At 36.6% G+C, this 15,712-nt stretch overlaps 2 protein-coding genes across 2 annotated transcripts in view; both read left to right on the top strand.

Annotated features, from left to right (window-relative positions):
• The window catches only part of LOC110453926, an 8,559-nt gene extending 3,466 nt beyond the window's left edge, over window positions 1–5,093 (top strand). Inside the window, exons 2-4 of the mRNA XM_021503171.1 lie at window positions 2,487–2,703; window positions 3,255–3,413; window positions 4,700–5,093. Coding sequence (XP_021358846.1) covers window positions 2,487–2,703; window positions 3,255–3,413; window positions 4,700–4,859 — 536 coding nt within the window. The 3' untranslated portion in view covers window positions 4,860–5,093. The remainder of the gene's footprint in view (window positions 1–2,486; window positions 2,704–3,254; window positions 3,414–4,699) is intronic.
• A 3,298-nt stretch (window positions 5,094–8,391) lies between these two features.
• Window positions 8,392–15,712, top strand: part of LOC110453928 (probable chitinase 10) — a 32,756-nt gene continuing 25,435 nt past the window's right edge. Inside the window, exon 1 of the mRNA XM_021503174.1 lies at window positions 8,392–8,626. The gene's annotated coding sequence lies outside the window, so the exon portion shown is untranslated. The remainder of the gene's footprint in view (window positions 8,627–15,712) is intronic.

Raw genomic sequence — 15,712 nt, 5'->3', positions numbered from 1 at the left:
AACACAAACTTCTGACAGTTATTGAATACAACACAAACTTCTGACAGTTATTGAATACAACACAAACTGATGGCAGTTATTGAATACACAAACTGATAGCAGTTATTGATTACACACACTGATATTAGTTATTGAATACACAAACTGATAGCAGTTATTGATTACACAAACTGATGGCAATTATTTAATACACAAACTGATAGCAGTTATTGAATACACAAACTGATGGTAGTTATTGAATACACAAACTGATAGCAGTTATTGAATACACAAACTGATGGCAGGTATTGAATACACAAACTGATGGCAGTTATTGATTACACAAACTGATAGCAGTTATTGATTACACAAACTGATGGCAGTTATTGATTACACAAACTGATGGCAGTTATTGAATACACAAACTGATGGCAGTTAGTGAATACACACACTGATGGCAGTTATTGAATATACAAACTTCTGACAGTTATTGAATACAACACAAACTTCTGACAGTTATTGAATACAACACAAACTTCTGACAGTTATTGAATACAACACAAACTGATGGCAGTTATTGAACACACAAACTGATAGCAGTTATTGATTACACACACTGATATCAGTTATTGAATACACAAACTGATAGCAGTTATTGATTACACAAACTGATAGCAGTTATTGAATACACAAACTGATTGCAGATAGTGATTACACAAACTGATGACAGTTATTGAATACAAAAACTGATAGCAGTTATTGATTACACAACCTGATGGTAGTAATTGAATACCCAAACTGATGGTAATAATTGAATTCACAAACTGATGGTAGTTATTGAATACAAAACAAACTTGTGACAGTTATTGAATACAACACAAACTTCTGACAGTTATTGAATACAACACAAACTGATGGCAGTTATTACACACACTGATAGCAGTGATAGCAGTTATTGAATTCACAAACTGACAAATAGACAGCAAAGGTTTTGAATTCACAAAAATACAACAATGCTATCGAATACACAAAGAAACCACAGACAATCGTGTCATTGACTACACGATTTAGTACATATGTATTACAGTACATATTTACAGCGGAGCAGCCACTAGTGACACTGAATCAGAGAGACCACTAGTAACAAACTCTAACATAGATCATTAACGAACGGAACATGCTACAAGCCAGGCTTAAATTAGACGATATCTATGCTACAGATATAAACAATAGACGATATTTGTTGTATTGCTATTAAATGGTCTACTGCACCTATTAGACCCACATTGATAAGGAAAGTGTTGTTTTGGCACCCCTAAGGAGTAGTATAAACATATACTGCTGACACGGCTTAACCGCTAGGCCGGGTTAACAAGCAAACTTATATTTACTGAGAGTTTATTTCCACTACAAGATCTACAGGTTCACTTCGAAATTGAAGTCTGCTTTCAAGTGATGCTTCAAAGCCATATCAAACATAATGTTGGATGTTTCCATATGTAAACCAGTAGCACTGTAAACTATTTCTTTCTTTTAGTTGTTAAAATTTATTGCAGGTATTCTTTTCAATCTGTGACTTTGTTCAAAATCGGAATAAACTTAAGTGTCTAGCTATAATATATTCCCCTATTATCTAGAATGTTCCAATAATTTCAACACAGTGTCTTCTATACGCCAACTCTTGTAACTTCAATTTTTTCTCTCTCGAATATTTCACAGTATCTCCGCCCTTTGATGGAGGCAGATATGAGGTACTGTTGTGTGTACCCCTATCATTTATTATTTTACGTTTATATCGGCATCTTACTGAACACGAGAATTATAAATATGTTCACACGACGCTCTCGTACAACGGTGGAATGTTTCCTCGTCTAGGTGTTGGAATTAATGTTCTTCTGATGACTGTGGCCATGGCGTTTGCTTCCTATTTTTCTCTAACGTAAATTGCTCGAATTTCTAGGTGGTTGTCAATGGTGACTCCAATGTCTTTTTCAGTATTTGTTGACATGGAGTTTTATGTCCTTGGCGGTTTGACGTTGTATTGATATCTGGTGTTAGTTTTGGTATATGTGCGTATGTTAACAAAGACAGGGAGGTAATTTGGGAGGCCATGTGTCACTCCAATGTTGTACAGATCCTATTGTAGTGTATTCTGGTCCACTGGTTTTGATACTATTAAAAACCTTGGTATCTTCCTCGAAAAGGTATGCATTTCATTTCACTGTCGTTAACATATCTTTTACATGTATACCTGGTAGAATTCCTAATGTGACGTCTGTCATTTTGGAAACCTCGCCTTTTCCCGGTATTTCTAACATACAGACAAAGCTTGAACACTCTATATCTTATCAGTATCAATCAATTATTCCAAATTTCAAATGTCGGTTCCTGTCTTGGACTTTGACCTGGTGTATTGCCAAATCGCTTTATCCTTAGATCAGTCCGCCCAAGACAGCGAACGAATAGTTCTTATCACAACACATCCTCCATTATATTTACTGTTATAGCTTACGGCACCTGGAAATACCTCCACAAACATTCCAAAGATGACAATGTGATTCCGATTTTGAGGGACGACGATGATGAGATTGACGACAAGCCGCCCCGTTTGACATCCGAACAAATTATCCCGCGTCGATATGACGTCATAGACCAGGGTAACAGCAAGTTGTTCCGGGGCTGGGCTGATGTCCAGGGTACAGGAGCCGCAAATGACTACTGCAGGTATCTCTTACATGTTACTGATTACAATGTCTTACTCGGGAAATGCGTTGTATGTGCATCCAAAACGACGACAGTAGCTTCCAGAAAGTAAACTAAAACACTCATTAACTCATAGTCTTTTTATAATTAATTTTGATTTTCATACCAACATCCATATAATAGTATTTACCTGTAGAGGCGAATTGGAAACTTACAATATTATTCAAAACGCTTTATATCGTGTTCTTTAGGAGTTGTTACTTGTAAAAGATTTCCATTAACCCCTTCCGAGACTCCTTCCTTTGCTTCATATGACCCTGACCTTTGCAATGTGATCCCAACAATCTCTGACAAAAAACATAAAGATATTCTCCTCTGAATGCTTGAAAAATGCTTATGTATTTTATGTAAAAAAAAAGAAGAAATTCGCATGTTGCTACAATTGAAAAAAATTGTACACATAATAAGTTCTGTGGGAGTGTTATCCTACATTGTCATAATACAATAATATGTAGATTTATGTTCAATTAATAAGGCCATTACAATGAGTATATTTCTTATCAATTTATCAGAGTCATAGGGAAAAGAAAGAAACAATTTCTGGCTTGTGCCTTGGCTGGGAGCGTGGGACAGGACCACCGGTACGTGTCCAGAATGGGATTCGACGCTGGCCTCAAGGATACGTGGTACATGCGTGACGCCAACAATGACGGCAGGGACGATTACTGCAGGTATACCTTATCAATAACACTGATTTATTTACAACTTTATGCAAGATAAGTTGTCAGTGTTTAGGATAGTGCTCGAACCGTAGAGTACATTACAGTATTTACATATATTAGCTAAAAAAACAACAATACTATATTTCTGAACACTTTTAATTCAGTTTCAAATGATTTATTTCTGTGAGAGGCTTTTTGGATCTTTATCGTCCCTCGCTAGTACATTAAATGATAAAACCTGGGGTATTCACTGCCGGTTTATGAAGGCTCTATTTACTTAAGTCAGTGTGTTATTTTGAGAACTAATTTGGTTATCTCCACAGCACGGTAAGTCGGTGTTCTGTTTTCAAAATAGATAAAAGACAGCTTCTATATATAACCTAACCTGACTTTATTGAAAGCACAATTATTTTAATGTTTGAACAAGCTTTCTTATGATATTTTTCTGGCACAAGTTAATTTAAATGTCACCTACACCAGGCTCAAGCATACGATAATTTATTCTAGGTTCCAATGAGTTGGGACGACGCATACTTGTTCACATATTCCAACAGCTTTTACAATTAGTTACTTTCCTCTCTATTTATTTAAGGGGTCCAGTTAATCCATTGCCATATATGCTATGAATTATTATATAGATATTTATGATATCTCTCGCTGTCTTCTGTAAATATGCTACAAATGTAGATACTACAGGCGTTTCAGTCTCTCCGGATATGAAAGACCCTTTAGTTCCGGGATTATTGCGGTTGATCTTTTTTGAACAACTTTGTTAATTTCCAGATAATTCCAGATATTACAAATATTTTCGTCTCATCTCCAAACATGTTTGTGTCCGATCCCAGATAAAACAGACCAATGACAGAGTAAGGTAGAAATCCCGAAGTTATTTTGTTTTTCATTTTGAGAAATCGCCGTTTATGACATTACTCTCCCTGTTCTACAGAAAGTCCATAGAAGTACACAACGGTCACTCTTTTATAGAAAACCAACCTACCAGTCTCTATATATTGTCTATGTTAATATAAGCGTCAAGAAGTTAGCACGGTTCCCGACCAGTTCATTATTGTGTTGTTCTGTAGCATAAAAGTAACCATTGTGTACTGCTATTTTAATGTATATGTTATATTAAATAACTTACCAAAAATCATATTAGCGAATTCGAAGAGTTTGGAACGGAGACGTCATGAACTGCTATTTAATTTGTCTGTTTACCTTTTTTGTTATTTACTCGTTTACTTTCTATCATCTCAATTAAGTACCTGTGTAACCGCCAAGTTGTACATATGTTACAGGTGTGTCGGTAACAGTACAGTGTCCAGGATATCTTGTATGAAGGCGGAGAGAGACGGCTTCCGGAGCAGCCCGTTGGTGGGCGGAAGTCAGTATTCGTTTGATCTGATTGGTTCAGATGGATGTTTCGGACAGGAAGTGAATCCTTTTACAGGTTTATAACAAATTAACAAGTGGTATTTTAAGAACATGGAATCATCATAAGCAGTATTTCTGTGTGTCTATTCGATGTGTGGTCTTTTATACTTCTGACCATTCGCGGACAATGCTTGTATCTTTAAAAAATACAATGTAGTCAAAAAAGACATCGTTCACACATTATCACTGGGTATTACAACGGAAGAACAGTTTGTACAAATCTCTCATCGTTATTTATTAAAATACTTTAAACTTCAATGCGGATTTTATTTGTTTTCATTAATGATAAATTATGAATGTTTTCTCGCCGAATACTGGGTGAAGGAACAGCAATGAAATGGATAATTCGATTTCGCATGTACTGTCAGGCTAAGCCCTGGTGTAATGAGAATCATTCTACACGGACCTAGATAGATCAGGGTTCACTAAAGCAATAAAGCATAAGTCGAACCATTTTTATTTAACAATTGAAAACTTAAGTTTTATCACTGTTGGATTGCACAATTTGTTAACATTCACTAACCGTCAGAAGCGGACACAGTCGAAGTTTGTACTACAATGTGAAATGAAATCCTGTATAAAGATGTTTCCAGGTGTAATCTTATATTAGAAATATATGTTGGCGGAAGTTTGGATCAGGTGGTGATTTTTTTTGTATACCGGGGCACGTTTTGATAATGATCAAACATACAGAAAGAATTATACCTATACTGTAACAGAAAATGATTCATCTACGGAGGAAAAAATAAAATGGCCCTAGTAGCTAACACAAATCATACAAATCAATACCTATTCAAAAACCAATACATATACGTCATACATAATAATACGATGACGACATAAAAATGACAGCAAAACCGGTTTAACTAATTTGTTCGGACAACTCCTATAGTTTTCGACCGAATTTCATGATAATCAACCAGTTACACTCAGAAGTTTTGCATCTGCGATTAATATTTCACTCGGTAATTTTTATGGGAGTTATGCCCCTTTTTACAAAGTTAGTCAACACAATCTTGACTGCACAGTTTCTAACTGAATTATCTAATCCTCTCAAAGTACTGCACTGATTTGAATGGCCCTTGGTACAAAGAGTCCTTATATCAAGGGGATAGCGATTGAGTATATAAATTGGGTGTTACCTCCGCTTATTATGGCGTTATGGAGCCTTGTTTAACAGTGTGTTTTGCACTGCTCCTACTGAAGAACTGCACGGATTTGTGTATGATACTAGATACATTTAACATCTGCATTGTGAACACAGTAAGTACATCAGTTGGAACTAGAATGTTTTCTAAGACAACAGGTCGTTATTCTACATAGAGGTCCTAATCGGGCATTCGTAGAAAATAGTATTCCCCCTAACTATGTTTATTGTCCTTTCTTCCGTGAAAAAGTGACCCCGTAGAAAAACGAACAATATCTTCGGACAAAGAAACAAATGCATGAACATTCACCTATGATATTAAGTTTATTCCGGTATGAACTGTTCTCGTCAGTTCGTCCTTCCAACACACTCTCCTTTCATGAGCAGTCACGGTCACTGTTACTAAAATATTTAATCGGACCCTTTCCTCACTCTGGAATCTACATTTCTTCATGAAATTCAATAAAACTTCTCAAGAATACTGGAATTGGTCACACATCCGAAAATAAAAAAGATGGGTGTAAACGGTCAAGGTTTATTTTACTGTTATACAAAATAGAACCTTATCGAACATTGCTTATCATCATCACTCCAAGAGTCGCATTTCTCGGCATGCACAGGGAAACGAAATAGAGGCAAACTGTCAACAAAGCTGTAATGCGGACGCTAAAACCGATAAAACTAGGGCAAAACATGTAAAACTAGGGCAAACTATGTAAAAACTAGGGCAAAACATGTAAAACTAGGGCAAACTATGTAAAAACTAGGGCAAAACATGAATAAAGGAATTATTGAACTAGAGAACCTTGAAAAAGTATAAGGTCAAGTCCAAGTAATATTAAAAGAGAATTATCAAAAAATGACCTACATACCTTCATATTTCCCACTGAGATCACAATGGCTACCATGTTATCATCAACCTGCATCTTGTAAACACTGTCAGAGGTTGACATCTAGCACTGGAGTCATGATAGTCGGAGCAAGCTGCGACAAATAAACACCAAATATGGGAAGCAGGGATGTTAGAATAAAAAGGGAAAGTTCACTGTCGGAAAATCCAAGTCGTCCTGATTATCGCACAGCACAGTAAAAACCGTCCCTGTTGGTCATGCTGTAAATAAGGATCGAGGGAGGCGACAGACGTGCAATATTCTGTAGTGTCCATTATATCAAACCCATGAGGGTATATACACCATCCGCGAGGTTAATAAACTTCGATATACCTATTGATATCTAACTATGAAATTGAAGGACAAGTTTTATTTTATCAGTCCTGATAAGTTAATCAATATATTCATCCTCATATGAAAACGAAACAAGACAGACCACAGTTTGTTGCCATAAGAATGCCTACAGTCTGCCACCAAACGCAACAAAGATTCAGTCAACTTCGATGGAGCTCAAATCGCTAATAACTGCAGTTTATTACATGTTACACATACCGCTACATATAATAATGGGAAGAAAATATAAATAAAATTGAAATTTACCTACACTTATGTTGAATTTAAGACTGACGTGCTAATATCTCGAATTATGACAATTCACATTTAGAACTGAGCTCCTTGCATCAGCCAATTAAAAAACAAACAATCTAATTTCTGATATTATTATACTATTATATGTTTGTTCTCTTTTTTTTTAGAGAGCTGTTTATCTCTGCTGGCGAAGAAAGGTTTCTCCGAGTGATTTTGTGTATACAGAGTAGGTTGGACATGGTCGGGTCGCAAAGCCAGATGACCTTAAACCATTACCAACAATCAAGCAACTTATTACAGTATTACACACATACACCCACAATGAGTTAATACATTATTACACACATACACCCACAATGAGTTAATACTTTATTACACAAATACACCCACAATGAGTTAATACATTACTACACACATACATCCACAGTGAGTTAATACATTATTATACACATACACCCACAATGAGTTAATACATTATTACACACATGCACCCACAATGAGTTTATACAGTGAGATAGGAACAGTTTATCAGGTCCAGTTAACGTTGTCACGTAAATAACGACCGTAAACAGGTAATGTTTTCTTCGGTAGAAACGAGTAATTTTTTAATGGTAAATATAAAATGTACACGTATCTAATTACAACACTTAATTGCTATTATGATTACCTTTAAAAAAGTAATCACAAAAAAGTGTGCTTTTTAACACCACAAAGCGTCACTTAAATTGTTAAAAGTTTAACATACAAACATCCAACTTTACACGGATAAAACCTACATAGGATTTGTGTGTACGTTCTATTGGTGACATGTTACCATCTATAGGTATAAAGGAAGAAGAAACAGATGTACAATAGGGAATGTATCTTTAATTTTCAATACGAGGCTAAAAAGGTGTTTCGATGTCCCAGGTTGTAGTAAGCTAGGATACTATTTATGCGAGTTTTTGAATAGATCAGTCTACCAAATTCCAAGGGAGAATAGGGTCTTATTGTCTTAACTCTGTCGAAGCATGGAAGCTGAGGATATGCCATCCAGTCTGAGGGAGTGTATGGATTGTGATAAGACATTCATGTATTAGTCTAAGAAGTCTGTCAACTTTTGCACTTTTTTTATTATTATTTTATTTTATTGACGTGTCAACAGACACGTCAAGCAAAAACACGGGGTAAGTACATGTAATTGGCATTTTTGCTTATGTTACTTTACAATAGGGTTAATCGAGTTTCACTGAATCATTTGCCGGTAAAAAAAATGAAAATTGGATTTTTTTGCGAATGTTACTTGAATAAATCAAATGTCTGTCTCATTAAAAACTTTTGTTTTTTTAAATACAAGCCTAAAAAAACAAAAATCATGAGACAAATTACCAATTGTCAGTTATCATATAACCAGACGGGTTAACCATTGACAGTTATCATATAACCAGACAGGTTAACCATTGTCAGTTGTCATATAACCAGACGGGTTAACCATTGTCAGTTGTCATATAACCAGACAGGTTAACCACTGCCAGTTATCATGTAACCAGGCAGGTTAACCACAGTCAGTTATCATATAACCAGACGGGCTAATCATTGTCAGTTGTCATATTACCAGACAAGTTAATCATTGTCAGTTGTCATATAACCAGACGGGTTAACCAGTGTCAGTTATCATATAACCAGACAGGTTAACCATTGTCAGTTATCATGTAACCAGACAAGTTAACCATTGTCAGTTGTCATATAACCAGACGGACCACAGTCAGTTATCATATAACCAGACGGGCTAACCATTGTCAGTTGTCATATAACCAGACAGGTTAATCATTGTCAGTTGTCATATAACCAGACGGGCTAATCATTCTCAGTTGTCATATAACCAGACATGTTAACCATTGTCAGTTGTCATATAGCCAGACAGGTTAACCACAGTCAGTTATCAGATAACCAGGCATGTTAACCACAGTCAGTTATCATATAACCAGGCATTTTAACCACAGTCAGTTATCATATAACCAGGCATGTTAACGACATCAATTATCATATAACCAGGCAGGTTAACCATTGTCAGTTATCATATAACCAGACGGGTTAACCATTGTCAGTTGTCATTTAACCAGACAGGTTAACCACTGCCAGTTATCATATAACCAGTCAGTTTAACCACAGTCAGTTATTATATAACCAGGCAGGTTAACCATTGTCAGTTATCATATAACCAGACGGGCTAACCATTGTCAGTTGTCATATAACCAGACAGGTTAATCATTGTCAGTTGTCATATAACCAGACGGGTTAACCAGTGTCAGTTATCATATAACCAGACAGGTTAACCACAGTCAGTTATCAGATAACCAGGCATGTTAACCACAGTCAGTTATCATATAACCAGACGGGTTAACTTTTGTCGGTTATCATATTACCAGACAGGCTAACCATTGTCAGTTATCATGTAACCAGACGGGCTAATCATTGTCAGTTGTCATATAACCAGACGGGTTAATCATTGTCAGTCATCATATAACCAGGCATGTTAACCACAGTCAGTTATCATATAACCAGACATTTTAACCACAGTCAGTTATCATATAACCAGGCATTTTAACCACAGTCAGTTATCATATAACCAGGCATTTTAACCACAGTCAGTTATCATATAACCAGGCATTTTAACCACAGTCAGTTATCATATAACCAGACGGGCTAACCATTGTCAGTTGTCATATAACCAGACAGGTTAACCACAGTCAGTTATCATATACCCAGACGGGCTAATCATTGTCAGTTGTCATATAACCAGACGGGTTAACCAGTGTCAGTTATCATATAACCAGACAGGTTAACCACAGTCAATTATCATATAACCAGGCATGTTAACCACAGTCAATTATCATATAACCAGGCATGTTAACCACAGTCAATTATCATATAACCAGGCATGTTAACCACAGTCAGTTATCATATAACCAGACGGGTTAACCACAGTCAGTTATCATATAACCAGTCATTTTAAACACAGTCAGTTATCATATAACCAGGCAGGTTAACTATTGTCAGTTATCATATAACCAAACGGGTAAACCATTGTCAGTTATCATATTTCCAGACAGGTTAACCATTGTCAGTTATCATGTAACCAGACGGGTTTATCATTGTCAGTTATAATATAACCAGACGGGTAAACCACTGCCAGTTGTCATATAACCAGACATGTTAACCATTGTCAGTTGTCATATAACCAGACAGGTTAACCACAGTCAGTTATCATATAACCAGACAGGTTAATCATTGTCAGTTATTCAGTTATCATATAACCAGACGGTTTAACCATTGTCAGTTATCATATTACCAGACAGGCTAACCGTTGTCAGTTGTCATATAACCAGACGGGTAAACCATGGCCAGTTGTCATATAACCAGACAGGTTAACCATTGTCAGTTGTCATATAACCAGACGGGCTAATCATTGTCAGTTGTCATATAACCAGAAAGGTTAACCACAGTCAGTTATCATATAACCAGACGGGCTAACCATTGTCAGTTTTCATATAACGATACGGGTTAATCATTGTCAGTTATCATATAACCATACGGGTTGACCATTGCCAGTTATCATATAACCAGACGGGTTAACCATTGTCAGTTACTATATTACCAGACAGGTTAACCATTGTCAGTTGTCATATAAGCAGACAGGTTAACCATTGTCAGTTATCATAAAACCAGACGGGTAAACCACTGCCAGTTGTCATATAACCAGACATGTTAACCATTGTCAGTTGTCATATAACCAGACAGGTTAACCACAGTCAGTTATCATATAACCAGACAGGTTAATCATTGTCAGTTATTCAGTTATCATATAACCAGACGGGTTAACCATTGTCAGTTATCATATTACCAGACAGGCTAACCATTGTCAGTTGTCATATAACCAGACGGGTAAACCATGGCCAGTTGTCATATAACCAGACAGGTTAACCATTGTCAGTTGTCATATAACCAGACAGGTTAACCACAGTCAGTTATCATATAACCAGACGGGTTAACCATTGTCAGTTATCATATAACCAGACTGGTTAGTCATTTTCAGTCATCATATAACCGTACGGGTGATTTGTTTGTTTGTTTGTGTTTAACGGCCTATCGACGGCTGTGGTCATTTAGGGCCATGGTGATTTATTTATTTATTTAATTTTTGTTAAACAAACATGTGAGTAGTGAAGATAAAATCAGATAAAAAGTTCATTTTAAAAGCATTCGCATTGTATGTGTAGATAATAAAAAATAAAAAGGGGGTTAAAATAATAAAAAAAGATAACGAATATATGATATGGAATATGTAATATATATATAACGTCAAAAAGGGTAAGGTGGGTTAAAAGACATCAGAGTCTATAAAATAGACCGATGTCTTTCAAATAGTTAAATAATGCCTTCGAGTCCACGGAACTGAAAAGTGTTTTCATATCCGGGACTCGAAAGTAGTTATCACGAATGTGTTTAAAATCGGAACATTCTATTAAAAAATGTTCCACTGTAAATGGAGTGTCACATGCGTGGCATGAAGGTAGATCTTCTCGTATTAAAAGGTACGACTGAGTAGGATATGTGTGCCAAGTACGGAGCCGAGCGAGGACAACTTCCTCTCTACTATCTTTCCGACTGGGAATAGATGTTTTAAGTTTCGGTTGTACCTTAAAAAGTTTGTTGGTGGTCTCGAGAGACCAGCGTTGCTGCCATTCATTTTGAATGGCTGTACGAATAGTAGGTTTAAAATCTGTATATGGTAGTTTGATATTTGTTTGTTGGAGATTTAACGCTTCCCTGTCAACGCATTCTTTGCCTTTAATTCTGACATGGCTCGGAATCCACAGTAAAGTTATTTTTAGACTTTTTTAAGATACGAGTTATTCGAAGAGAAAGGTTTTGTACGAGTGTGTTTTTAGGATCCCGTAACTGTAAACTCTGTAGGACAGATAGAGAGTCAGAACAAATGGTTGCCTTTTAATGCAGTGTTCATCATATGGTCGAGGGCTAAACCAATGGCTTCGGCAGAAAAGACGGAGGCGCCGGCTGGTAGTCGAACTGAAGTGCAAAAACTAGCAGTACAGCAGGCTGCTGCCACTTTCTCACCTTCTTTGGAACCATCGGTGTAAAGTTGTGTATGAGAACGGTAATTCGAAATGTATTCCCGAAAGGAGGATTTGTGTTCTTCGGCCATAACACTTGATTTCCCTCGCTCATGTAATGGAAAGTTAAAATCAGGTGTTTGAATGGTCCACGAAGGAACATCAGATATATCAAATTCACCTATGTCAGTCAACTTTATGTTGAGTTCTTGCAGGAAATTTTAAATTCGGATACCAAATGTTGGCAGAAATTTTTGGTTTTGCGTTAATATGTTTTGGTATTTTGGGTTGAATACTTGGTCGAAAGCAGGATTTTTAGGGTTTGATTTTAATTGAGCTGCAAACTGTAATAAAGGGATGGTTCATTCGGGTGTTGTTCGAAAAGCTCCAAGGGCTAGACGTAGCCCTTGTTTATTGATTGGGTTTAGCATCTGCAGGTACGAACTGCGTGCCGACCCGTATATCATAGAACCATACTCCAGTTTGTTTGAATAAGTGATCTGTATAGGCGCAAAAGCATTTCACGGTCTACTCCCCAATCAGTATGAGAAAGAACTCGTATAATGTTCAACGCCTTGGAACACTTATCCTTCAGATACTTTATATGTGGTATAACAGAGAGTTTCGAATAAAAAATGAGGGCGAGAAATTCTAGTGCCATCGAGTGTAAGGATTGGGTCATTATGTGCTTTTCGGTTTTTGACAGAAATGCATGCACACAGTTTTAGATTTAGAGAATTTGAAGCGTTATCGTCTGCCCAATTTTGTAGTTTGTTTAAACTCTGTTGAAGTTGTCGTTCTATCGTGTGCATGTTCTAAGATCTGTAACAGATCAAGAGGTCATCCACAAATAACAATCCTTCTGTTGATTGGCCAAGACATTTGACTATATCATTGATTTAAAGACCAAACAGGGTGACTGATAGGATTCCACCCTGTGGGACTCCCATTTCCTGTGTAGACGTTTCAGAAAAAGTTGAACCAACACGGACTTTGAAGTGTCTATCTGATAGGTAATGAAATATAAAATTAAGAAGGTTTCCACGTACGCCAAGGTCGTGAAGATCTTTCATGATGCCATACTGTCATGTAGTATCATAGGCCTTACGGGTGAATGAACCATTTTGAGAAAAATATTAATACCGGTAACATAGAATGTTTTATATCACTTGAACAGTAATTTTGTTAGGGTCGACCTTACTTTGGGTTACAATGGATGACGTTGACCTTTTTATGTCATTAGTATCAGCAGCTGGTTAATTAATCAAAATTAAACATTAACAGTTATTTTAGTCGAGATTGACCGAAACAGCAGATGCATTGGTTGAGACTGACCCATTTACAAAAATGTAGGCGTGACCCCTAACCCAGCTTTATTTGTCGGAGTGGCCAAAGCAGCATATAAATATAATATATATTGATGCTCAATGCGTCGATTAAAGCGTTGAACTGTGTTGATATGGTATTTACTATGCTAGCATGCATTATGATGATGTTTTACTGCAAACGTTTGTCATTCAAAAAGACTGTAAATGCCATATCGACACAGTGCAATGTTCATATTTACCATTTATGGAGTATCCTGGAAATTAAAATCTGCTTAATGAAATTAAGCATGTAGTTAGAATCAGTGTATGCATCGTCTATCTTCCATGGAAGATCAGTGGTACATGTGTTCACAATTATTACCTCAAGTTAACGTGCCCTCAACACGTCGGCCATTACCTTTACAGGCTGTATTTAGTAGGATTGTAGCAACGCCATGAAGTGGTTAATATATTGTGTTAAACCCGCAATATTACTTATTGAGTTAGTTGGTGGTACAAGCCGACCTCTCAGTAATAGAACTGACGAAGTGAAATAATTGAGAAATATGTAATAGAAAACTGTCCACTTTGATTAAGTACATCTTTGTTTGGGATATATGATTACCCTTTTTTCACCTTTCTGTTGCCAGAAATGATTATCTTTCAAATTCTACTTTCTCATCCTGACTGACAAAATATCGGGTCAAATCAAAGGATTCACCAAGCGTGGAAGGCGAGAAAAGATGGATATCAAATATCCAGAAAATCACCTAACCTAACCAAGCTGAACTGTACAGAGAGACTGCACGCAATTCAACCATTTCACCAATACATAGGCACCAACACATTGTAATCCATGGTGTTATCAGCTACTTACACAACAACTAATATATTACATATATAACGCTAATAGGTTTCAAATGAGTATTGTAGGAATGACAACGACACGACGGGAATACCTAAGAAACCCATACTAGGAGTCAATGAGCATGATATCGGTCGAACCAGGATAGTGACGTTAGTTTCCCGAGCGGACGTCTAATATAAGCACAGTTTTCTATAAGTACATGCATGTGTTGTTGTTGATCTTATTGGTGTAAATTGGATTTCTCTAGACAATATACTTTTTGACAGAAACAAACTTGACTTGCTTCGAGCAAATCTTTGGTCAATAACTTTATAAACTGTCCTGAGATATTTTTTACCTAATTGACCGTCCCTTTGACGCAACGCTCCTTAACACGTCCAACTTCAGTCTCGGTTACATTGGCTAAGTTTCTCAAAGAAAACTTCTCTCTCATTGATTTGCCAGAGAAAGTTGAGTTAACGGGGAAAAGGTTTTCACGAGGAGGGCGACTTCTTTTTAGTTTTACTAAAGTCACCATGTTTTAAAATAGCGAAAAATAACGCTTATCTTCACAATTTATTCGATCGTTTGGGGTCGTTTGTTATTGTTGTTTTAAGCACGTGTCTCGATTTGGTGGTGGAGGAAAGACTGATTACCCGTATAAAAACCACCGACCTGCGGCAGGTACCTGGCAGCTGTCTTGGGCTGGTAATGCAGCACGAATACCGCGAGCAAGATAAGGAAAATCTAGAAATTGAGATAGTACTATATTATACGGTGTTGGTTATAGATGTCCGTACCAGTGGTAAGACATGTGTTTTGCCTACATGTACCGATGGCTGTCACGCTAAACATGATTTAACACTGTATTACAGGTGTTCATCGTATACTGATTTAGCCTTTTTGTCACAAGACTAGTTAGTGTCGTGATTTGATTACATGTATCCTTTAGGGACCATTTTAGATAAGTTTAGTTTATTGGTT

Source organism: Mizuhopecten yessoensis, unplaced genomic scaffold (genome assembly GCF_002113885.1).
Source record: "Mizuhopecten yessoensis strain PY_sf001 unplaced genomic scaffold, ASM211388v2 scaffold7547, whole genome shotgun sequence".
NCBI lineage: Eukaryota > Metazoa > Mollusca > Bivalvia > Pectinida > Pectinidae > Mizuhopecten > Mizuhopecten yessoensis.
This window is presented reverse-complemented; position numbering and strand designations above follow the sequence as displayed.